This window comes from Astatotilapia calliptera, chromosome 10 (assembly GCF_900246225.1).
Source record: "Astatotilapia calliptera chromosome 10, fAstCal1.2, whole genome shotgun sequence".
Lineage (NCBI taxonomy): Eukaryota > Metazoa > Chordata > Actinopteri > Cichliformes > Cichlidae > Astatotilapia > Astatotilapia calliptera.
In genome coordinates this window covers 9,901,385-9,926,763 of record NC_039311.1, presented here as the reverse complement: position 1 = coordinate 9,926,763, position 25,379 = coordinate 9,901,385, and the positions used below count along the sequence as shown (strand labels likewise).

Genomic DNA, 25,379 nt, shown 5'->3' with positions numbered 1-25,379 from the left:
CCGGCTTCCTCCCACCGTCCAAAGACATGCAGCTTGTGGGGATAGGTTAATTGGATAATACAAATTGTCACTAGGTGTGAATGTGAGTGTGAATGGTTGTCTGTTCCTGTGTGTTGGCCCTGCGACAGACTGGCGACCTGTCCAGGGTGTACCCCGCCTTTCGCCCTATGACAGCTGGGATAGGCTCCAGCGCCCCCCGCGACCCTGAAAAGGATAAGCGGAAGCGAATGGATGGATGGACCATCGACCCTCTCCCCAGACCTACCTACTAAAATCTTAGCCTAGTTAGCTTCTGGAGCTTCTGAACTTTAAAGGTTAAGCATCAAGTGCACAAAGCACCGACAAGCCTACCCCCGACAGGGAACTAATCCCCACTTGGGATTACTCCGAAAATAAAAAAGGCAAAATAAAAAAATGAGTGCCTGAAGGAGGAGCTTACGCTCAGCTAGACACCCCCCTGTGCTAACTGGAGAGAGTATAGCAGATACAACACAACTACACAAGCCACCGGCAAACAACACACTACAACATAACCGCTGTTCCTTCCAGTCATATCCCGGACGAGCCCCCACATTGTTACGTCCCCACGATGAAGGTCTAGGGGTGTGTGTGGACTGGTAACAAATGGGTCCAGAACAGAATGAAAGGAGAACAGACAGAGGTGCTTAGTAAATAAAATAGTTTTTATTATAGATAAAATTAACATAAGGAGCCGGCAACGCTGTTTTACCAATAACACTAGAAAAAGAAAAAGGTTGCAACAACAAAGAACACAACAACCAAACAAACTCCACACCACGAGGAGGCACTTCCAGGGGCCCACAAGCTCACCCTGTCACTAGCAGCAGCTAGCTTTACTGCTGCCGAGGCCCACAAGCCCACACTACTCATGTGAAGCAGCTACACTGCAAACTGCTTCCACAACTCCACACTATAGGATCTCTCCCAACACCTTCGACACACAATGTGGGAACACCAGAGAAAAAACACTCTCTCATACCCAGTTCATCCCCAGCTTATATGACCTAGGAGAGGTGATTGCTAACTGGGCCCAGGTGGTAAATGAGGCCAATGAACAGCAGCTGTGTCCTGGGGAGAGAGAAGAGCAAGAGAGAGACAGAGGGGTAGAGCAAGACAGGAGAAGGCGGAGAGCGAACACCACACCCATACAAGAGTAGTTTCAGGAGGCCCTGCTAGGGCCGTAACAATACTCATTAAATTTTTCAGTGACTCCTTAGAGCCTGCCCTGTGTTTTTGTGCTCTTCACTCATCTGTTTAGGTTTCTGCTCTAATAATTATTACATTTTTTAATAGCATACAAAAATATAGGCACACCAGTATAAAGTAGCACACCACTCAAATTTAAGAATGGACACATTTATTCATATGGCTTAGAATGAACCTGTTGGTGAGATTTAATAATCTGATTCCAAAATAAGATCTCCAAGACCTGAGGCTGCGATGTCACACGGTCGCACGGTGCAGAAAAAAGAGCCTCTCTAATGACTGCGAAAAAGAACAGCAATTAATATTTTAGTGCCTAAACTACGATAGTCTTGTGAGTTTTCTATTATGGTGGCGCATTTAAATACACCACGAGTCACAGGAAACCTTCAGTGGGCTACTGCTACAGAAAAAAACCCTATTTTCGGTGTACCATGTACGTCAGTGTGACATCACTGTCCTCGTTTAAATGGAGGACACAGTGCCAAATGTTCATTATTACAAATGGAGCTGTCCTCAGTGTCATATCACATTCCAAAGCTGACATTCAGCGGTTTTCCCTGCAAGATTATCAGAAGCTTTCTCAGTTCTTTGCTGGAATGGACCAGCAGCAAAATCTTGCTTTTTCTGACACAGTGATGTCTTTTGGACAAAACTTCTTCTGTGGCATCGCTGTCTCCATTTGAGAGTCACATCCCGATTACTTGTCATCTGTGCAAATGAACATCTAATAAGCCTCTTCGTCAACATCTTTGATTTGCGGGCATTTCATAATTCTGTTTAAAATTTATTCCTGTTCGTTTTTCAATCTTTTTAAAAAACACATTTTTGACAATACACCAATTTGACCACAAGCCGAAAAGCAGCAGATGAAAACATGAAAAAAAAGAATGAATTGGTTTCTTTTTCACTAAAAAAAGAAAAGAAAAGATAAGCACACACACACCATGTAAGACCCAGGAAATGTGCTGCTTTAAAATTATTTGACTTGTACTGTAAGTTTTGGACAGACGAGCATAACACAGACTCAGCACACAAGCGACATCCAGGCCAGCACAAATTTACAAGGGTCACCGCATCAGTGAAACCAACGTACAACGTTTGCGGTATCTCATATCTGTCAACCGCAAGATGGATGGGACACAAGTATAGATTTACTTATGGTCAAATCTGTCAAAAAAATTGGAAATAAAACAAGCATGCAATCATACTTTGGCAAAAAAACAATAAAAAAAAAAAAGCAAAAAAATAAACAAACCCCAACTGCTTCTTGGCAAAAAATAAAATAAAACGATCAGCTTCTTGAGCACATTGCCCTTCGCTGGTCAGGAGCAGCCTCATAATGGATGAGCAGCTTTATCTTTAACAGGCCAATCTTCATGTCTTCATGACAGAACAGAGACGAATGTGTTAAAATCCATGTCTGTCACATCAGTCACTTTGTGTTGTGTGTCGAAACTCGTCAGGAGCACTAAAGAGCATCCCAGTCCAGTCCCTTCATACAAGTCATTGTGGGGGATTCAGCCTATATCCTGACCACAGCTGGATAAAACAGGAGGAGGAGGAGGAGAGACTGGATGTACTGCACATATGCATCCACACACACGCACTCACATTCAGCCCTCTCATTTTTCCATGTGGTTGTCTCCACCCTCTCCGCTTGTTCTACATCACGTTTTCAAACAGCTGCATGGATCTCATCATAGTTTCATCCTGTTGAGAAATAAGACAAATGGTGTATGGAATTATTTTGAATACCTGTGTCTGTGAAATGAAATCATCTGATGGATTGTGGTTTTTCTTATGCTTGACTTTTGACATAAAAAAATTTAAGTAATGGTGAAATTATGTAGGCCTATTTACACTTTACACTATTTACACTATTAACACTGCATGTATTCAGGCTAATATACACCACTGAGTCCTTCTCTAAAAAAGGGCCAGATTTAACAATGTCTGTGAATCTGGATTAAAAAAAAGTGTTTAAAGTTTTTATAACATGTATAGTGCCATCTTGCACCAGTACATAACATGATGTCAGTGCGTTAGTTGGTTGCTGCTGATCGCTAATATAATTTAATGTAAGTCTAACTACTAAAAGAACCAATAACTCAATAGAAAACAAAGAAACAAAATCTAAAAAGCAATCTAAAAGAGTCACTTTAGTTTTATGTTTAAATAACAGAGGATATACTGTTCACATTCACTCTTTCAAACAGTAAGTGGCTTTTAATTGTTAGCTAGCTGCAATGAAATGGGAAAATCCACCTGTTAGCCGTAATGTTAGCGTTTGTAGACCACTTTATGAATGAGGACTGTGTGGAGGAGAGGCTGTTTGAGTCAGGTGTAGTGGTGGTTTCACGACTAGAATAACAAGCTTAAGTAAGAAACTAGTTGCTTTTTTATGCATATTATATTTTAATTCTTTAAAATATAATTCATTTGACAAAAACACATGAAGAAGAATACTGACCTCTTGGCAGGCTACAATGAACTCCTCCAAAGTCACCACGCCATCTTTGTTCTTATCCATTTTCTGTAGAGAAAAAGTTATTTTTATTTTGTTGATTCTGTTCTGGTGGCATTGCCTTGCATCCTAACCCTAATGAAACAATCTAATAATGACTACAAAGCTGCTATAAACCAACAAAGGTTTCTTGGGAAGTTACGGGGTTATGACAAGAGACATTAAAAGTCTGCTTTCCTTTCATAATGTGTAAACACTAGGGTTTATAAACCTTACGAGACTGAAAAATGTAGTTAAGTTGAAAGTGTGAAAAAAACTCCATAAAGGGAGTTGATCCAATTTAAACAAATAGTATGGCTTGTTGTCTGTAATTTTGTAGTAATCTGTAAATCTGTAAATTTTATTGTCAATTCTTACTGTCATTTAATGGTCGGGCATTGCACAGCAATAAGCATTTCACCAAACATCATACTGTGTATGGTTGTGTGTGTGACAAATAAAATTTGAATTTGAATTTGAAATGAACCTGAAAAAAGGCATCCACATGCTGCTGTGGAACGTCTCCCTTCAGTGCAGGGTAGGTGTACTTGCCCATCATGTCATATATGGCCCTCACAATCTCAGTCATTTCCTGCAAGAACAGGAGATTCATGTCATGCTTAGACAAAGATTTGAGATAACAAATAATATCCAGTTAAAACTGTAACAACACAGTCTCACCTCTCTGTTTATGTATCCATCTCTGTTGATGTCATACAGGTGAAACGTCCACTCCAGCTTTTCCCTTAGTGTTCCCCTCAGCAGAATAGATAGTCCCATTACAAAATCCTGTCCAAAATAGATCAGGGAAGTGGGAAAGCATAAATTAAAAAAAGAGCAGAAAATTAAAGAAATAACTAACATTTTGTCCATTTTTGTACCTTAAACTTTATGGAACCATTGTTTGCAGTGTCAAAAGCGTTGAACAGATAATGCGCATACATGCTTGCATCTGTAACACACATGGAAGAAAAGTGTAAAAAAAAGAAAAGCTTCATAGTGCAATAAAAAAGATTAAAAACTGTGTACTTGACCTCCATGAGGAAAGAACTGTGCATAAATGTGTTTAAAAGTCTCCTCATTCACAACTCCACTTGGACATTCCTGTGGAAGAAATGAGACTCTACAGTTATTCTACTCAATGAAAATTTGGTTGTCTGATGATGTGATGCACACATATACTATATTGCCAAAAGTATTCACTTGTCTGCCTTCACATGCATATGTACATAACTGACATCTCATTTTTAATCCATGGCATTTAATATTATGTAGCAATAGCAACTTAAACTCTTCTGGAAGGGTTTTCAACAAGACTTAGGAGTGTGTTTATGGGAAGGTTTGACCATTCTTTCCAGAAGTGCAATTGTGAGGTCAGACACTGATGTTGGATGAGGAGGCCTGGCTTGAATTCTTTGCTCTAATTCATCCCAAAGGTGTTCTGGCAGGTTGAGATTAGGCTGAGATACAGACCAGTCAAGTTCTTCTACAACAAACTTGCTCAGTCTTGTCTTTATGGACTTTGCTTTGCGCACTGGTGCGCAGTCATGTTGAAACAGAAAAGGTCATCCCCAAACTGTTCCCACAACACTGAGTTTCTTTCACTGAAACAAAAAGGATGAGCCCCACTCCTGAAACCCCCTCCCCCGCAAACTTTACACCTGGCACAATGCAGTCAGACAAGTACTGCTCTCCTGGCAACTGCCAAACCCAGTATTATCCATTGGATTGGAGAAGCACGATTTCTCAGTCCAAAGAACATGAAGCGCTTTGTGTGCTTTACTTGAGCAAAGGCCACATGAAGCACATGTGCAGTTGATTCCACAGAAAATTAGCGACCTCTGCTCAATATGCACCTCAGTCTTGCTGACCCCACTCTCTAATTTTATGCGGCTTACCACTTAATGAGTTGCTGTCATTCCCAATCTCTTCCATTTTGTCATAGTACCACTAGCAGTTAACTGTGAAATATTTAGTAGTGAGGAAATTTCACAACTGGACATTTTGCACAGTACCAGAGCTCCTGAGAGCAACTCATTCTTTCACAAATATTTTTAGAAGCCGTCTGCATGCCTATGTGCTTGATGCTATACACCTGTGGCCATGGAAGTGATTGAAACACTTCAATGCCTCAGTGATTTAGAGAGGTGTAACAATACTTAGAATGGAATAGAACAGAGTTTTGGCAATATAGTGCATTTTAGTATGACTGCATTTTTTAAAATAACAATATCTGGTGTGTGCTTACATTTTTAAAACCACGATAGAGGATCTGCAGTTCCTGCTTGGTGAAGTTTGTTTGGGCTTCGAGTTGCTCAAGTCCTTCTGGTCTGTGGCACACCATCGTCATCTCAAGCTCATCATCTGTTTTATCTACAGGGAAGGGTAAGAGAGAGGCAGTTTAAAAAAAGAAGATGTATGTGAGCCTCAACATTTACACGCTGTCTGTTTAACAGTATGTCCCACTCAGGATTTAGAAATATGATGGCTTTTAAATACAGGAAAGAGATGACTCAGCGAAGCTTGAAAATGTTAAGTCTGCAACGAATGTTGTGGGATCAAAGAGAATAAAAAAGTGCTTCTCGGAGTGAAGCAGAAGAAAAATAAGGGAGGATGAGGGAAAAAGAGAACAAAGGAAGGATTTGTGGAGAACTTCATCTACTTGACAAATTAGGTTTCCCCTTAGGAGCTGAAGCATTTTATTAATGGCAACATGGTGCTCAGTGCCCAGTCCTGTGGAGATGGATGGTGGTTAATGATCTGAAGAGATGCTGCTGTGGGCAAGTGTTTGTCACTGTGACTATCTCATGCTACAGGGCAGCGGCTTTACAAACATGGACAAATATCCAGAAGAAAACTCCCAGTGGCTGTTGTGGGCCCCGGTGAAGAAAAATCTGAAGTCCGACGCTTTGTGTGAGGTATAGAGATGGCCTATTTACAAAGGGTGGTCTGTGGCTTGAAATGCATTGTTGAGACTGCAGGTATTATTAGATGATATGTCCTTGAATGAATTGTTTTGACACAAAAGTGTGGACAAAGCACACTATCAATTCCCAGAATTTCTCAATCACCTATGTTATTAACTTGAAAAACACACACGTGAGAACAAATAAGCTTCCTAATGGATTCAGACTCAGTTCAGATGATTAGACACGAAGAAAAGGAGATTAACATGACTACATTGTTCTTCTTCTTTTTTTTGGATGGTAGTGATGACTCATTCATTTCAGCCCATTCATGAGTGGTGTCAGGATTAATCCTCAACAATGAAACTGTATCAAGTAGCATACATCATTATGCCAGAGGCCATTGTGATTTAAATTTTAAACAGGAAACAGGAGAAGAGGCACAGCTATAGAACTGCCTGCAGCCACATTCTCGGTCGTAACAGGTGCAATCTTCATTTAAGTCCCACCTACACCAGGGGGGAAAGCAATTACCGGCTCTTCATTGACTTTTGAGTGGGAGAGACGATCCTTGTCAATTCTGTCTGCTAGTGAAAAATAGAAAACTTACTTAAACGTTCTGTGTGAAATGGACTGCAGACTGATTACAGAACCCAGAATAGGTTTTTATGAATTTCTAAACTGAAAAACTGTGACTTTAAGGAGAAATAAACTTCTAGGAAAATCCCGTGACTAGGAAATGTAGTGAAACTGTGGGATCCTAACAGTCATATACGGAATATGTCAAATAAGTCGATAATGCCAAAATTCCAGCTTATGTCCATACCATAAGCTAAGCAGGGTCAGGCCTGGTTAGTAGTTGGATATGCAATGTGTTAGTTAGTGCTGTTGCCTCATAGGAAAAAGGTTCTGGTTCAAATCCACCATTTAGCCAGGGCCTTTCTGTGTGCTGATTGCATTTTATCCCTTTGTTTGTCTGGGTTCTCTCTGGCTTCTCCCACAATCCAAAGACATCCAGTTAGTGGGGTCAGGTTAATTGGTGCTTCTAAATTTCCCATAGGTGTTAGTGAGAATATTGTCTTTCTGTCTGTGTTAGTTCGGTGACAGACTGAGAACCTGACCATGGTGCACCCTGCCTTTTGCCCTTGGATGGCTAGGATAGGCTCCAAGCTCCCTCACAACCCTGAATTAAATAAATGAAAAGATGGATGGATGTCAGTTTTAGTCCACTACATTTCTGCAAAATGAGGTAACAAACTTTCAGAACGCTGTAACATTACTATGCATGTAAGTGCTTTAGCTAACAACAGTGGCTTGCTACTGTTGTTAGCTAAAAGTTTTTATTTAGTTTTTATCTTTTTTATTCTCTAGTGTCAGAAAGGAGAATTATTCATGGTATTTTCATTGGTAGAGGAAGATTGAAAAGCTGTTGGCCAATCAGTGTGCACTTTCACAGTGAGATCCCACCCTTGCTTGTCACTTCCAGTTTCAAACAACATGATGGTGAGACCAAAAATGCTCACCTCAAGGCTTAAAAATGGATGTCTCCGAAGGTACACCCATCTGCTACGCTGTTTAGTATTTCTAATAGATAGCTAACATTAATTTTATAATAGCTATGTAGATACAAGGTGCTAAAAAAGTCCTAGATTAACAAGCTAAATCTAACATTTTAGTCAGCTAGTTGCACTTGTATGGGCAAGCCAGAGGGCGATGGCACGATATGGCAGCCTCGCTTCTGTCAGTCTTCCCCAGGGCAGCTGTGGCTACAACTGTAGCTGCCTCCACCAGTGTATGAATGTGAGAGTGAATGAATAGTGGTATTGTAAAGCGCTTTGGGTGCCTTGAAAAGCGCTATATAAATCCAATCCATTATTATTATTATTATTATTATTGTATAAGCATGCCAGCTTTCTTTTTATTATTGTGATGCTAACTTTATTCTCCTGTATTTTCTCCTTTGTTTCATTTATTAAAAACATGCACTAAAGGTTTAAATACTGCTTACATCTGGACAGGATGGTTGACACAGCTATAAAAACCGTTAGGGAGTAGTCATTTCAATGAGATTTTCCACATGCTTGGGAAACTATAGCAATAAAATGTTCACTAGAGACACACATGTTGCCTCTTACCCCAATCTGCCACTTTTACATGGCCTATTTGTCAGTGGTGAGATAGCATGGTGTCCATTACCATGCAAACATATAATGCGTTACTTTCTCTCAATCTCCCTTCCATCTTCCCCTGAGCTCCAGTTCCAACCCACTGACTCATGTTGTCATGGAGATAGATAGCCATAATAAATGTGAGCAGTGGTGGTATACTGGATCAACCATTTTTTAAAGGTGTCAAACACAATTTGTACATATATTTTCCCTGTGACTAAAAGTCTCTCGGTTACATGAAAACAGAAAGACAAAGGTGCTGTTAAGACTCCACCTATGTGGACTAATCTTTCCTGTGGGCTGATTTCTCTTTCCTGTTAATGTGACAGTGTGATTAGAAACAGATGAAATGGAATGAGGGTGATGAAAAGGCAGAGGTGTTGATTAGAGAAAGCTGAGACAGGACTGGGAGGAGAGGAAGGAAGAGGTGGCAGAGCGTGAAGAAAAACAAGAGACAAGAAGGAGAACAGCAAAAGGCAAAATGGGAAAACACAGAATAACACCGAGAAGAAACGAGAGCTGAACTGGGCTCAGAAGCACAGTCAGCAAAAGAATATGTTGCCTGAGGGTTTCAAAAACCTGTTGAATATATCATATCATATAACAGAATTATTTGATCGCAGAGTAAGACTCAGACAAAGAAATGCTGCAGACTTTTGCAGTGAGTCTTGTTATAAATGGTGCAACAACTGCTCTGCATGTGATCACTTATTAGCATGTAATGGAAGAAGGTGGGAGACGCTGAAATGGTGCTGATAATTGAAAGTGCGTGTACATGCTTTCTTACGCAGTCAGTGGCAAACACTGCAGCACTAATGAAAATGAAGGTCATGTAGAAGTCTATGGGAAAATTACTCTTGGTTTTCCTTATAAATTATGGTCTTAATCACTAGTTTCAAGTCATAGTTGAATCTAACATTATCTATCACATCATCTTGTAAAGTATGTCCTATAGGCTGATGTTATATTTTGATTAGGAAGTTACTACCATATGAGTGTGCAGTGTCCTTCAGATCTGCCTCCTTCTCATCACATCTGGTTTTGGAAACACCAAGATCAAGGCAGACACTTTTTACAGTTCTGCATGCTTTGACTTTGGCATGATTTTGCTTTCTTCTTCCCTTTTTTCTTCTTTCGTCCTCTTAACTTCACGGAAGCAGCCGACTGCCCAAACAGCTAGCCTTGTTCCAAATATAATCATCCTACCAGTTTATCTAAAGCCTGCTACTTATGAGATTATATCTGGTTTCTTTAATCCAGCAGCCTTCTGGTGTCTGTAGCCATGAGGACAAAAGTTGAAGAAGTCACTGAGCCGGGTCAAAATCATAGTCCCCTACGTGATTCCTCAGACTGCCCACAACAAAAGGCCACCCTGGAATGTGCAGTTTTGTCTCACAGCAAAATGCCACAGATGCCACAAGCAATGAGGGAGCGTGCAATTGGCATGCTGACAGCAGGAATGTCAACCAGATCTGTCGCCCGTGCATTGAATGTTCATTTCTCAACCATAAGCCATCTCCACAGGCGTTTCAGAGAATGTGGCAGCACATCCAACCGGCCTCACAACCGCAGACCTCGTGTAACCACACCAGCCCAGGACCTCCACATCCAGCAGGTTCACCTCCAAGATCGTCTGAGACCAGCCACCCAGACAGCTGCTGGAACAATTGGTTTGCACAACCAAACAATTTCTGCACAAACTGTCAGAAACCGTCTCAGGGACGCTCAACTGCATGCCCGTCGTCCTCATCGGGGTCTTGACCTGACTCCAGCTCGTCGCCGTAACAGACTTGTGTGGGCAAATGCTCACATTCGATGGCGTCTGGCACGTTGGAGAGGTGTGCGCTTCACGGATGAATCATGGTTCACATTGTTCAGGGCAGATGGCAGCTGAGAATGTCCCAGTTCTTGCATGGCCAGCATACTCACCGGACATGTCACCCATTGAGCATGTTCGGGATGTGCTTGACCGGCGTATACGACAGCGTGTACCAGTTCCCACGAATATCCAACAACCTCGCACAGCCATTGAAGTGGAGTGGACCAACATTCCACAGGCCACAATTGACAATCTGATAGACTCCATGCGACGATGTGTTGCACTGCATGAGGCAAATGGTGGTCACACCAGATACTGACCGGTTCTGGGTCCCCAGACCCCCAATAGCGCAAAAAACTGCACATTCCAGGGTGGCCTTTTGTTGTGGGCAGTCTGAGGTACACCTGTGCACTACTCATGATGTCAGATCAGCATCCTGATGTGGCACACCTGTGAGGTGGGATGGATTATCTCAATATAGCAGATGTGTCCACTACCACACATTTGGACTGATTTGTGACCACTGTTTGGGAGGGATGGTTATATTGTGTATCTGGAATGAATTTTAGGTCTCTACGTCCATCCCATGGGGAATGGGAGCAGTAACAAAAGTGTTGCGTTTATATTTTTGTTCAGTGTATATATATATATATATATATATATATATATATAGCATTTATGCATACTCAGTGATGAGCAGTATTGCTAGAACAAGCTATATTTTGTATCCTACTTGTAGCTTACCTCTGAGTCTCATTTCTTGTGTGGCTGTGGTCCCTGTTTATCCCCTACAGGATCAGACTTTATCTGTCCTATCTTACATACCTCCTCACAGCTGGCACCACAACGCATTTTTTAACAGACCACTTACTTCGAGCTAAAAACAATCCCTAGATGACCTGCTTTGCTGAAAGGTCATTTAAAGGCTCTTATCAAAACACAGACAAGCGGTTTCATCCTATCTGCATTTAAAGCATTACCCTCATACCGTGGGGCATTTCATCAATGTCTTTTTAAAAAGTCATTATTTTGCTGCCTTTTCATGGTTCTAATCTCGATCTCCCGCTGCCATAAATTCATCATTCAACCTGGTGGAGTATGCGCTCACACCCTCCCTTTATGCCCCTACAACCCAGTCTCCATGACAACAGGCTTTTCAAGCATAAGGCCAGGGAGAGGTATGATATGTGAGCTGCGTGTTAATTCAAATGCCCAAAACCTCGCTCTGTTTCTGTTTCACTCACTCACTGGCGCGTTCGATGGGCATGCACCAAACACACACAGGCATAATTACAGAGACAGAGCAGTGATTTTGCTCTGTTATTTTCAAGGACATCTTTCTTCCATCCTGTTGTCTCTAAATCATTATCTCCGCACAAGTGCTGTACCTCGTCACTGAACGTGAGTAAGAGATGCTTCACCCTCCACAATACTGCTGCCACTTCTAGAAGTAAACATTGTAGATTTCTGTTTGAGAAAACAGAATCAGCACTACTGGCTTTTCATTAAACCTATGTAACATTTCCACGATTCATTATCCACTTTTTTTTTTCCTTTAACTTCATAGTTCAATTAATTAAATCACTTGGCAAAAACAGGGTGAAAGCATAAAGTCTCTTTGCATTGGATAAGCAAAGAAAATAACTAAAACAAAGACATATCATGATTGGCAGCTGGTGTACAAACACTACGATCTTAGTGTTACTGTCAGTTTGGTCTAGCTTTCTGTTGCTCTTTTTGTCTCGTCTCCATCTCTTCTCTTTGTGACTAACATCGACGTACCTCTAGATGGTCTCCGCTGTTTGGTTTGCATGGTCAAAGTGCCCACCACTGCACCCATGTTGTCACTGTGGAAGCCAGGCCGGCCAAAACAACCCAGAGAGTAATAGTCCCTCTATTTACTTCACGATTTTGTCAGCCTGTCGTCCCGTCGCTGCCTCCCTCCACGGCTCTGTACCTTACAGGATTTTTTTTTTTGCCCCTGTCAAGTCCTTTCACTGGGTCCAGATCTGTCACGGGGGGACGCTTCTCCTCTTTGAGCTGACTCTCTTGAATTTCTGATCCCTGTCTCCAAAGACACACACACACACTCACACGCACAAGCTGCTCCTGCCTCTTTGCGCCACTCCCTCTGTTCTGTGCCTCACTCTACTCATCTGTCAGCCTTTACCCCCCCACTCTTTCGAGCTCCCTGCCTCCTCATGCCCTTGTGGTATTGTAGAGTGGTGTAGTCACTAATAACGCTTACTGACATGTGAAGTGTGTGCATTTAAAGCACACACGTGTATTTTCTCAACCCAGTGGTTACTACTCCAAATGAGCAATTTGCTCCCTGAAGTGTGTACCATAATGAGGATGTAGCTATATGTAAGACTGCCCACTTGGGATGGCATTTGTGCATGCCTATGTTAACTCACCACAGGATAAAGGAGCACATCTTTTTCTCTATCTAGAAAGAATTAAAGTTAATTGTGAGATTTTGAAGAAATATTTTTAGAAAAAAAAACAAATCAAATGTGCTACAAACAAGAACATTTGTATTAAACGGTGCCAACGAATCTTCACAGAGTGGACTGCGTGTAACGTGGGATGGAAAGCTGTGGGGGTGAGTGATGCTTGTTTTCCTTCAAACTCAGAAAATAAAGCAGGGTTGCTGGATTGCAGCACAAACAACACAAGCAACAAAAAATAGATAATCAGTAAAGCGTAAAATTTAGATTTCACTGTGGATTTCTGCAGGAGAATTCAAATGGTCTAAGTTTATGGAAGCTACTTGAAGGGCAGTTAGCTCAGTCTTTGTAAGCTGCTTGTAAAAACATTGAGATACACACAGAAAAAATGTGAATGATATTGCATCCAATCAAATATTCTACTGGCGGCCGACCAAAAAATGTATTGCCTTTGTCTCGCTCCTTGTTTGTGTATGTGTGTGTCTGTGTTTGTGCACGCGAGGTTCAGAAAACCCTCTCACACTTTAAAAAATTCATTGAGGGCCATTTTTTCAGTGCTGTTTCAGCTTTCTTGTTTCTTGAAAGTTGACGTCTATATGTTCTGTTCTGAGTATTAAAAACAAGATCCATGAGCAAAAATGATAATAATGATGATCAAATCCACACTGTATGGGAGTACAGATTATTTTTTACAACCTAACTCTGGAGCCTGACCCTAGATCAGCTGTACAGTTCAGTTTCTTTGTGTGGGTAGTGCTGAGAAAAAGAACTTAACATGGACTAAATAATTAAACATGAAGTCATGCATAATTCTAAAATAATTTAAACTTCTCTCAACTTAGATATTATCTGAAGTTAGATGGATGTAGCCGCTGGATCTGAAAAGTGAAGCAAATTTAAGGATTTTTTCTTAAGGTTAGAAAAGGTCAACTATTTTGGCTCCAAAAATAAGTCTGATTGCATGCCGGTCAATGAGAAAACGACCCTACTGCTTACTTTACAACCCCAGTAACCAGATTAGTAGCCCCAGCTTTTAGAGAATCCACAGTGATGTATGTTTTTTAAACTGTGATCTAATTTTGAGTAAAATAGATGATCATCATTGTATAGTCAATAAGATAAGTGACTGTATAGTGAATGGGGGTTATCAAGATCTACTGCTTACTTGATGTCTGAAATCAATAAAGCCAAGATGGTGAGAGCTGAGCGAGGGGCATTCTGCAAAACATTAAGGACCATCATGTTTTATATCAAGTGTCTGTCCTAAATTTTTCTTGTATCCCAGTTTCATCCATTCAAATATAGTCCCTCTGTATAGTGACTTTCATGTAATGATTTCTCTGCCTTCTTCAATTCAGTAGTATTTATTTTTCCTTCTTGGATAATTCAGGAAGCATAAAGAATTCGTAAACTGTGTCACAGATGTTTCTAACTCGTTTATAATCTTCACCAAAAATAACCTGCTTGACATACAGACAGTCACACTCACACACTTGCGATGGGAAATTAAGTATTCCGATTACTAAATAACCCGGTGTAATCCTTGTGACAGATGTTTGCCATCTGGAACAGTCTTAGTGCACCATATCACCCTGCACTATGACAGACATTCAAGGACGCTGCATTGCAGTCTGGCTTCATAATCTCTTCAAAATCTTTTCTCTAATTCACATACAACCCCTTCTACAAACAGTGGGAAGGACACACTTGGACCTTGTACACTAATCAGCCATTATTTATGATTTTATCAGTCATGTTGTTTTCCATTGCTACTTTGGTTAGTGTTTTTTTTTAAATAAAAATATGAGATGAGAGAGGTGTTATCTTTGGTTCTGAAACACAGCTGACACAACTGTTTGCTCTTTCTTGCATAGTCAGTATGCCCTGAGCAAAGCAAGAGGCACATTTGTGCACTGCCTATACTGTGTGTTTAGATTTAGTTGCTCCTGGTTCCAGTAAAAAAATCCCTTTATGCTTTTGGAAAATTACACGATTCCCTTACGAAAAACCCAACATACAGGCAGCAAAACCAAGAGATAAGTATACACACCCCTGCATCTGGTCTCTAAGATTGGAATAGAGTCCAGCCTGACATCCAGAACTAACCTGGGCATTGAGTTGCATCCCACTATATCTAGCCAGTACTTCTCAACTGCAAGAGCTCAAGCTCCTAACTCTACGGTGAGGTAATATTCCATGCCCCAACAACCACTTTCAACAGCTGGGGTTTGACCTGCCAGGGGCTCTGCCCTTGACCGCCACACAGCATACACACATTGCAGCCCAACATGGGCCAGTCCTCTTGTGGATTCATCAGATATCAGACATGCTGTAGGGATTTGGTGCATTGTGTGCTCGGTGGCTGGTTAAAATAACACATTCACAAGAAATCCTGTAATTTGAATGCAAATAATGATAGTGCACATGAAAGACTGTTCTTTTCACTGCCACATGTCCTTTTATTTCCCAAAGTGTTTCATTGCTCCATCTGCTTTTGGTATTCTGTATGAATGCATGCTCATGCACGCATTAAAGGCAGCTCATCGTTATCATTAAACTCCTCTTACTACTTCCTCTAACAGTTATTTCAACCTGCAATTGCCATGTAAATCAAGTGAACCAAATGATGATTGGACAGGAATCACTTTCCCTCCAGTGGGCTGAGACAGCAGTTTCAGACCTCATGTGGCTTTCTAGTCTGACTATGCAAGAACTTGCATCTTTAAATTATGTCGTCTCGTCTTCTTTCTTTAACCTGACATTCAGTTGTGTCCTTTTTAGAGCTACTACTGAGATGGGAATTATTACACAACAGCTTTTGAAGCTAGTATAGCAGCTTTCTGGAAAAAATGGGGACATTCCTGGAGTTTGTGGTGCTTTTCACTGTCAAGTAAATTTGTGTATATTAATTACTTTTGTTTCTTATGAAATACAAAATCAAATAAACTAAACATAAATGGGTAATATATATTTTACTGTTAATACAACTACATACTACTTATTATTAATGCCATTATTAATATAATAAGCTGAATTACAATGATTCTTTAGGATTCCATAAGGAACGTTTTAATAGAATAATCTCAGGAAGCCATCTCATATGATTTCAAAGTAAGTATGTTTATTTTTATATATATGATAATACAAATGTTTAAAAGGAGATAGTTTTAAAATTAAATCCTATCTTCAAAATGTACGACTCTTATGAAAATTAAGAATTAGAAATGCATTTGTTGTAAAGTAAAATTAAATGGATGGATGGACCTGTACACCTGCAGTACCTTCATGGCCCACCAGATGCCATCAGCTTACACCTTGGGAATCACTGATTTAATGCGTCATATAAAGATTAATTGGATGGTATCATTTTCAAGGTTTGACTGATGATTAAAGCTTGTTTTTATTGTAATAACTATTTATTAATATAAGAATACAAATTTAAGCTTTAACTTTTAAAGATTTAAGAAAAACTAAGCCTGAAGACTGTGTCTTATTAGAAAGCTGTGGCTCAACCTTTGTGTGTATCTGTGACAATATGATGCTAATTGTAATCCAAACACTGAGACTGGAGTCACTTATCTGTAATGAATGCTATATAACAAATCTCAGTAACATTTGAAAATTGTTAACAAATTCACAGTATGGTGAATAAAATGTTAAGCATCTAGATTTAAGTGTCATTGTTTGTTGTCAGATGTGATAACAAAGATCAGATTGGAAATAATAAACTAAAATACATGATACAATTATTATTGATGAAGACTATTTATCATATGTACTAAATTTGAAAGCGTTTTTATTAATTGTGGTTATTATTATGCATTCACCATTAATGAAGCTGCTTTGGCTTTCATCACATCTTTTTGATTTACCTGTATTTGATGACTTTTGAATCTTTAGGCGAATACCCACAGCTCCCCTTTTTGCCACTTTGAAATGTGTATTAAGTTATCTGTGAGTGCAAAATGATGCTTTATTTCAGGAGGCTAGATAATAATAATAATAATAATACTAAAAAAAACCCCCGAAAATGCATCAAGCATCTTGAAAACAGACTGTCACAAATTTAGTGTGAATGTTCTTACAAAGTGTTTTTAACCCTGCAAGACAAAACCCATCAAAAATAGCCAGAAAATTCAGATTTTTTGGAACTGAGATGTTTAATAACCCCATAACAAAATCCACAAAAATCATTTTGCTATATCATGTTGTGTGAAATTATTATATATTTATTATATATTTTTTATATCACATTTGATACATTGGAGATTTTTGGCACCTTTTTGTTAACAACAATGTTAATTTTAGACAAAAAAAGAATTTTGTCCATAACGTTTTGAATTTATGGCAAGTATTGATCATGATACAAAGTGCATTAGAGGGTTAGGTTTTCTCAGCAGAGAACTCTAACACATGAGCTCAAGTTTCTAATGCTGTGGAGTTACTTGTTAAACGACAGATGGCAGCAGAGCGTAACAGTTCCTGATGCAAGCAGCAGCTCATGTCACCATTCAAAACAAGTTTTGCTCCCGATTTAATGCATCACATGCAAAAATCCTCAGGGAACTACTAAATATGAACATGAAAGAGGAATTCCACAGAAATGTGGCTGAGCAAACATAACCATACTGTTCGCTGGATCGAATAGCCATCTAACCATAGGAGATTCTGCATATAAATACCAAGTAGTAAAACAACGTGGCTGGACAGGAGTAATGGTACACACCCACGGAGGAGGAAAGAGCAAGAGATAAAAATAAATCTAGAAGAAGACGGTTACATAAAAGTATGTAGTGAGGTGATGTAAAAAATTAAAAGCAGAGACACACACTGTCAGCTCCAATCCACTGATTCTACAGTCACAAAAAAAGGGAAAGAATCAGAGGAGAAAGTTTTTTTTTTTTAAGGAAGATGGTTGTAAAACCGGAGCTTAATGCCAGATAACTCTTATGCGGGTTTTGAACAAAATAGATGCTACGTTAGAAGAGCTTGAGCCATAGATTTGAATCTAACTCTGCAGTGTGTGGTGACAGAACCACTGCTGCAAGGTTATGCTCTTAGAGGACACATGTGACTTGTAATAGTGAGAGACAGGTGCAGCATGAGGTCGGGTAGGAAAGGTTTCTGTCTTTACCTGCACTCTTCGTGTTTTCAGGACCTGGGTCTACACAAAAGACAGTATAAATCTATTGTGTTTGTTGAACCATGCATTTTTTATGTGCTCCCCCCGATGTGTCTCGTTTCCCGTATCTAAACAAAGATGATTGTCAGTTTGCATGATTGCATGATGTGAACTAAATTTTAAAAGTAGATGTTGAAGTTGTGATAAAGATAATCTTTACCTCATGAGTTTGAATATAATGGCAAATTTAATTTTATGGGTATAGTTTTCTAGGTCCATAGTAAGCTGTGGCTATAGTAAACTATAAACTCTGTAGTTTATTGTGTGAGTGTTGGCAAACAATTACAACAACAGACCTCATTGAAAACATGCTTACAGGGAAGAAGCTGCTTGCAAATGATCCATCCATCCTTCCATCTATCCATCCATTTCAGCTCCTACCTAGGGCCGTGGAATGGGTGGAGTCTATTCCATCTTTAAAAAAAAGACATGCAACCACAAACCCACCTACAGCCTACATCTACACGCTAACTGAATTTCAGGAAACGTGATAGAGATGGATCATGAGCAAAGGATGGAAGTTTTAATTCTTCCAAGCAATCTAAAGGTGATTGTTTCGTAGGTACAAAACTTTGCTTGTTTACAAAAACAGCAGGGACATTTCAGCAACAATGCCACAATTTTTATCTCGAAATAGAGGATATATATTTTCATGCAAATTGATGGGGTAGTGTTGAATCTATTTTTTTTACCATTCAGATCTGGGAGTGGTCTTGTGGTATTTAAGAAATGATATTGTTTTAATTGTGAAATTCTTTTAAATACATTCAACGTTAAAAACACAGACATTTTTTTCCTAAAGCTAAACTGTATGTCTGCTGTTGTGGTTAAACAACACATCAAAAAAAAGTTTGAAATAGTATTTGTTAAAAGTTGTCCTTAATAAAATTAAATCTGTGTGCTGTTCCAGTTTCCTTGTCAGTCATTCTGTCAGAGTCCCGTCAGTTCAAAAAGAGGTTTTTCTTTACTTTGTCAGGTAATGCACAGCATCAGATTTCCCATTAGGTTTGACATTCAGATTCCCTGGATGTTGCACTACAACATCAGTACGTCACAGCAAAATATATATAACTCACTCAAAATATACCTCACAAGTCCCTCCCTTTGTCTGAGGCCTTTTAGCTGGTTTCTCACGTGCTGTAAAATTCGAAAAAAGTTGCCTCTAGCTGAATGTTTGAGGCTGCACTCTGCCATCTTGCTTTTAAAATGTGCTGTGAGAGGTCACTGTCTCTTTTTATAACAACAGGGAGGACAGCCATTTTTAAATGTGCACTAACATGAATGCAAGGTCAGAGCAACTGTCAAAACACTGAAGCTACTAGTGCTACTCCTTTGTATCTTTACATGGAAACTATTTTTTTTTATTTTACAAGGAAAGCACTATGTAAAGAGCATAAAGTACAATGTAATGTTAGAAACAGGAATAACAGTAAGTCAGCTGCAGCCCCGAGGCATATCATAACTACTGTATCCTCACTTGGTTTGCAATGTTTAAAGGTCTGAGGATGAATATGCATGCTGCTGAACTTAATAAGACTTAAGGCATAAGACTAAAGATAAGACAGTTCATTTTTGTCTATAGTGTATGCAAGGAAAAATGCAAAAAACAACATAGAATATAGCTGTTAAAATAGCTCTAAATAGCTTGCTTGTGTGTTAATGTTTATGAGAACATATGTGCATGTTTTCATGTCTTCATCCGTGCATACTTTAGCATGCGGTCTTCCTCTGCCGCAATCTGGAAGCAAGTGCTTGTGAAATCTGATTATAATTAAACTGTGCAGAGGAAGGGCTCAAAGCTAAACAAGACATTGTTACTTCATGCTGTAACCGCACATTACAAGATCAACCCCCTCCATGTAAGCACCAAAATCAAATTAATACCTATGATGTTTAAAACTTTGAATAATGTTTGTTATCATTCCTCCTGTGACCCTGAATTGGATACGTGGAAGAAATATTATGTTTGCCTGTGTTTTTGCATGGATGGATAGTTGTGCCTGTTCATCTTGAGCTATGGCAATGAGAAACTAACATTGTATAAATGTAAAAATTCCAAAGGTTTAAAACCCCCACTGTGGCATAAAATCATAGATTTATTAAATCCCCGTTTAGACCACTTAAATGTATTTTGACCAGTGGCTCTTAATTAACTCTGTGACATTTAATTATGAAGCTAAATGAAGACTCGGCCCTTATGCTGCCCAATGCGCACGCATCTTAACTTTAAGTCAGTAAAGGTCAGCGAAGCACAATAGAACATTTTGGACAGAAGCAACAAATGTCCAGATGCACAGTATCAAGCAAGTGGATGCTCAACATAATTTACATTACATTTGATCAGTTATGCATCCTTTAAGAATGCAAAGAAAAATATAACTAACGTCTACAAATAATGAGAGAACCAGATATCATCTTGATAACCAAGTCTGCTATAAACTGTAATCCTTCGTTCCTTTGGTAAAGGATTAGCTCCTAACCATAAAAAAGTAGGTTTGGGATTGTTTCAGTCAAATAGCTACGTTATGCGATTGTGTTGCATGACCTAGATAGTCAGCCTACTCACTGCCATGAGTTGGTTGGATAATTTTTAGAATAGCTCAGCGGCTGACTAAAACACCAGTTTATATCACATAGGTTCATGCTACAAAGGATTTACATACTATTTTTCTCATTGCAGATGAAAAAACACTGGACAAACACTGCACATGTAACAGAGTAAGTAAGATTTTGGTTAGTTCATTATTATAAACCTAAGCCTGGCTGGATTCCTGCTTAATTCAATGAAAAACATTGAGCTTGTTGCTCCTGTAAATGCATATTTGCATTTGTAACACAAGCTGTGGGAAATGTGTCAACAGATTCATCCTTCATTATGCATGATAGTAGCTGTTTATGTGTAAAAACGTACAATTCAGGCATCATGCTGTCATTGTCAGTTTGTTGACAGTATCTGATGTGTTTCTCAGTTTGCAAGTTTCTTTCTTTGCCCTGTGAAAAATCAATTTCTCAGAGTGCTTATGGCTGCAAATAATTTAGAGGTAGATAGTAAGAGTATCCAAATGCTTCTAGATGGAAAAGTAAAGAAGTGGTAAAAATACATAAATTTGGAATTTGTGGCCCACAGCGAGTGTTAAAATGAAGCGCTGCCTGCACCTGCACAAATATTTTATGCTCCATACATGTGCGTAGGGTGAATTTTAAATTTATATCAGACCACAGGTTCTTCTGAAAGTGAGAGCAGTACTGTGTTTGTGTGTGTTTTTTTAGTCGTGACATACTCGCAGCTGCACTCTGACATCGTGACTCAGCGTTTGATTTTTGCAGCTTAGGTGAAAAGTAACTTTTTAACTATAACTGAGAAAGGGGCAGAAAAAGCAAACAAGCACTAAAGCATGATGAATAGAAGAAGTTTAGAGTACACCACAGCCTCAGCCTGTGAGCTATGTGCAGATGAGAGTTAAATGACCTCATCATTTAACTCAAAGCCACTCAAAGCATGCATGTCATACAAGAAGGAGAATTTCCTGGCGTTTGTTTTACTTGTGTTTTTCTGCACATGTGAGTCTCTATAGCAAAGCTTACTAGATGTAGATGAAAATTAAAAGTATACAGATATGTCCAAATGAAATATTGACATATCTGAAATATCTTATTAGCTAAAGATAAGTCACATAATTTATGGAAGGTCAATTTTTTTTTGTAGGTGGTCCTCAATAATAACCAAAAATGTAATCATTTTTGGTTATTATCTCAAAATTTTGGGTTTGCAATCTCAAAATTTCAACTTTTTCCCTCAAATTCAAAAGGTTGATATACCTAACCCAACACCAACTGTTAACACATGTAGTACTGTACTGACGTTTATGCTTCAGCACAGTAAGCTAACACAGTAAAAAACAGCATTTTTATGCAACCTATAAGAAACGCTAAATTAGTATCATTCAGGTTTTTTTGCAAGACACTTTACAAAAATGTAATTTAGCAACACATCATACATAGATCAAAGATTGAAGAATGATTTAAAAACAATGAAGAAATATATGACATGTAGGGCTTGAATGTGTAAGTTACATTTCTAGTGTATCAGTTCCCATGTTCCAGACAGTTACATAAAGCTGTGTGAATAAATAGCAACATTCAAAATGTTTGCATTATTTCCTTAACTTGGTTTGGTTTATCTGCTTTTACAGCTTTTATGCTTAGGTCATATTAATGCAGAAATTTAAACACAAAAAAAGTACAAGGGATTCATAAACTCTTTCCTGCAACTGTAGCAACTGTAATTTTTAAAGACACGATGACAGAACATGTGCCTCTTGCTTAATAGACCACACAATGGCTCAATCGTGGAATTCAAATTAAATCTATGTCAGAAAAACAATCCTATTACAGTCTTAATATGAACTTTCAGCGGAATGAATGATGGGATCATAATTTGACAGATTTCTGCTGCTAGGCTTGGACTAACAGGCACCCCTTTCTTTTCCTGTTTTTCACTCGGTGTGGATTTATGCCATCATTGCATTTCAATTCTGTGTTTTCTCTCCACCGCATTTTCTCTTTGTACCTTTCTACAAGTATCTCTGGCTTCTTGGCTGTAAGTTTTGGATCTGCAGCTACTAGCCTCACCGACCTGCCCAGTATTGATTGCTTGTTGTTTCTCACTGCTCTTCTTTTCTCCTATAGGCCTTCTTATTCCAACACTTGAGCCTACAACCACTTTCACATACGCACTGCAGGCCTGAACCTTGTTAGGACTATGGCACCACATTTGGGTAGGTATTTGGCTATGCAGTGTGAAAGATTTAGGAAACCTGTGGTTGTATGCAACAAAACAAAACAAAACAAAACAAAACAAACCCCCCCACCAGGCTTAGCCAAATGGCTCAAACATCGCTTTTGCAGATTCTACGGGAAAGAATTGCAGACTTTCAGCTACATGCTGTAGCTGTTTTCTGTCACCAGGGGACAGTGTCACAAATAACTGATCTGTGGGCTACACACAGCGTCATCCGAGTTGTGCTGTCTCCTGAGCAGTCTATTCGGGCGGCTTCTTCACAACCCACACAAAGTATTTCCAGTAGTACGAAGCGAGCTATTTCCTGTTGTGTTTTGCATGTGGCTACTGAATTATGTTTCGTAGGTACGCTATAACCATAATCCTTTCTGAAACCCTGCACTATAACCTACAGCATAACCTACTCTGTAAGCTGATGTGTCCCTCCTCAGGAATGTTGCGACATATTGCATCGACTACACCTGCAATGTGATCTGTACTGTCACTTTGTCCCGCTCATTTCTGGATAATTCTTCTTCTGCCACCATTTTTGAAATAGACTGGAGCGAATGGATCAACACCATCGTCAGCTGATGTTTTGGTGGTGAAATTGCAGTGCAAATGGGGCTCACCGTGGCAACAGTATCTGTCGCTTTCATAAGCTATGTTAAAGGCTCTACGTTAAGTTTAACACAGACGTATAAATTATGCTTGAGAAAGGTAGAGGCAGTGGCAGATGGGTAGGCTTTCTTCAATATATCTTTAGGAATCTTTGAGCTTCTTTAATTAAAGCAAAACTGAGTGCTATTAGAAGGCAGCTGAAATCTGTCACTGATATAAAGTACAACAAACAGGATATCAGAAAACAGGGACACTTACTAGCAAATTATTTTAGATCAACTGCAGGAAGACAACATTAAGCTGATCAAAGCATTGCTTTGTAGGGGGCGAGAGAGAGAGTGGTGGTGGAAAATGTCCAACATCCATCCACTTTTTGCCAAGTGCTTGGTGACAGGGAATACTCATTTTTCTATATCAAGTAAAGTTTGGCCTAACTGTTCAAAGGCAATAATAAACTATCTTGTGATGTGTTGCCACATAAAGAAAAAGGAACTGAACTGAATTCACATGCATACACAGGAGTACCCATAAGACCTCACTGTATCTAAGTTAGCTAACACTCAAGAGGCTCAGAATACGTGAGTGCATCAGTACAAAGTACCTTTTGTGAGGGTTCCTGAGACCAATCTCTGCAGGGACTGGATTAATTTGAGCACCCCCTGTCTGCAGCGGCTGGTACAGCCAGCCATCCTGAGGTAGATGCAGTGGCAGATGGGTAGACTTTCTTCAATGTATCTCAAGGAATGTTTGAACTTAATGTTTCCCGTGATTGTTATCACAAAAACGAATCTGCTTCATGTGACATCATGAGGTCCTTCAAGCAGCTCCTTGTGAAGAAAAGGGATACGATTAAGCCTTTGCTCCACAGCTTATGTGCAAGACAATTTTACTTACAATATGCTTCCAAGCTGTCACACATTAGTACCTAAAGCACTCAGGCGTGTTCCACTCTCTCATTCAGAAAGGCATGCAGAAACACTCAAAAGAAAAATATACAAATATACACAAGCAGTACCCAAACAACTAGAAAATGTTCAACATTTCCTGTTCTCTGGCTTCAGACCTTTACGTTAAACTTTTTAAAAAGCAAAGTTGCTTTTCACAGACCAAAATAAGTGAGAAGATAAATAATTAAAAGGACTCTAAAAGTAGAACACAAAGCGCTTCGCCCCCCTGGAAGTTCTGTCGGTCCAAGAAAGAGCAGAAAACCTCATGCAGTGCTTCTTACCTCCTCTGTCAGTTTGTCTCATCACTTCTTTTCTTGTCCTCCACTTTCCTTTACCTTCTGTCCTGTTAGTTGTTCTGACTGTTGTCCCCTTGTATAATATTTTGGTGTAAGGTTTCCCTCTAAACTGCAGTGGGAACCCTGCGGCTGTGATCTGTCGAGGAGCTCTGCTCTGGTGCTCTCAGCAGATCTGTACTGCAGAGAGCGCCAGCAGCCACCACTATACCCACCCTGCCTCCTCGATGCTCCCTCCTCCTGTCTCACATTCTGCTCTTAGTCTGGTTGATGTGCTTTATCTTACCTTTTTCTTGATCCTGTATATTTGCACGATACACCAACTGGGCTGAATCAATCAAAAGAAACAAATAAAGGTTAAGCATGGTGGATTATAACTGGAGCACTAATTCAATGTATAAAAGGTTCCATACGGAGTTTCCAGATCCTCTCCATGTTGCAATAACAGAGCGCTTTATATTAAAGTGGGCACTCTTGGTCCTC

At 39.5% G+C, this 25,379-nt stretch overlaps 1 protein-coding gene across 2 annotated transcripts; it reads right to left on the bottom strand.

Moving 5' to 3' along the window:
• Positions 1-1,361: 1,361 nt before the first annotated feature.
• On the bottom strand, positions 1,362-25,379 carry kcnip1b (Kv channel interacting protein 1 b). Of its 2 annotated transcripts, XM_026182429.1 has the most exons (10): positions 25,310-25,379; positions 24,885-25,224; positions 24,258-24,483; positions 5,979-6,103; positions 4,765-4,834; positions 4,612-4,682; positions 4,412-4,519; positions 4,218-4,322; positions 3,698-3,760; positions 1,362-2,937 (listed from the first exon to the last, which is right to left on the bottom strand). In XM_026182429.1, the coding sequence occupies exons 3-10, from the start codon at positions 24,343-24,345 to the stop codon at positions 2,890-2,892; spliced, it is 678 nt and encodes a 225-aa protein (XP_026038214.1). In that variant the 5' UTR covers positions 24,346-24,483; positions 24,885-25,224; positions 25,310-25,379; the 3' UTR covers positions 1,362-2,889. The 2 variants fall into 2 exon arrangements, with proteins under 2 accessions (XP_026038214.1, XP_026038215.1); XM_026182430.1 differs by lacking the exons at positions 24,258-24,483; positions 24,885-25,224; positions 25,310-25,379 and adding an exon at positions 12,406-13,084.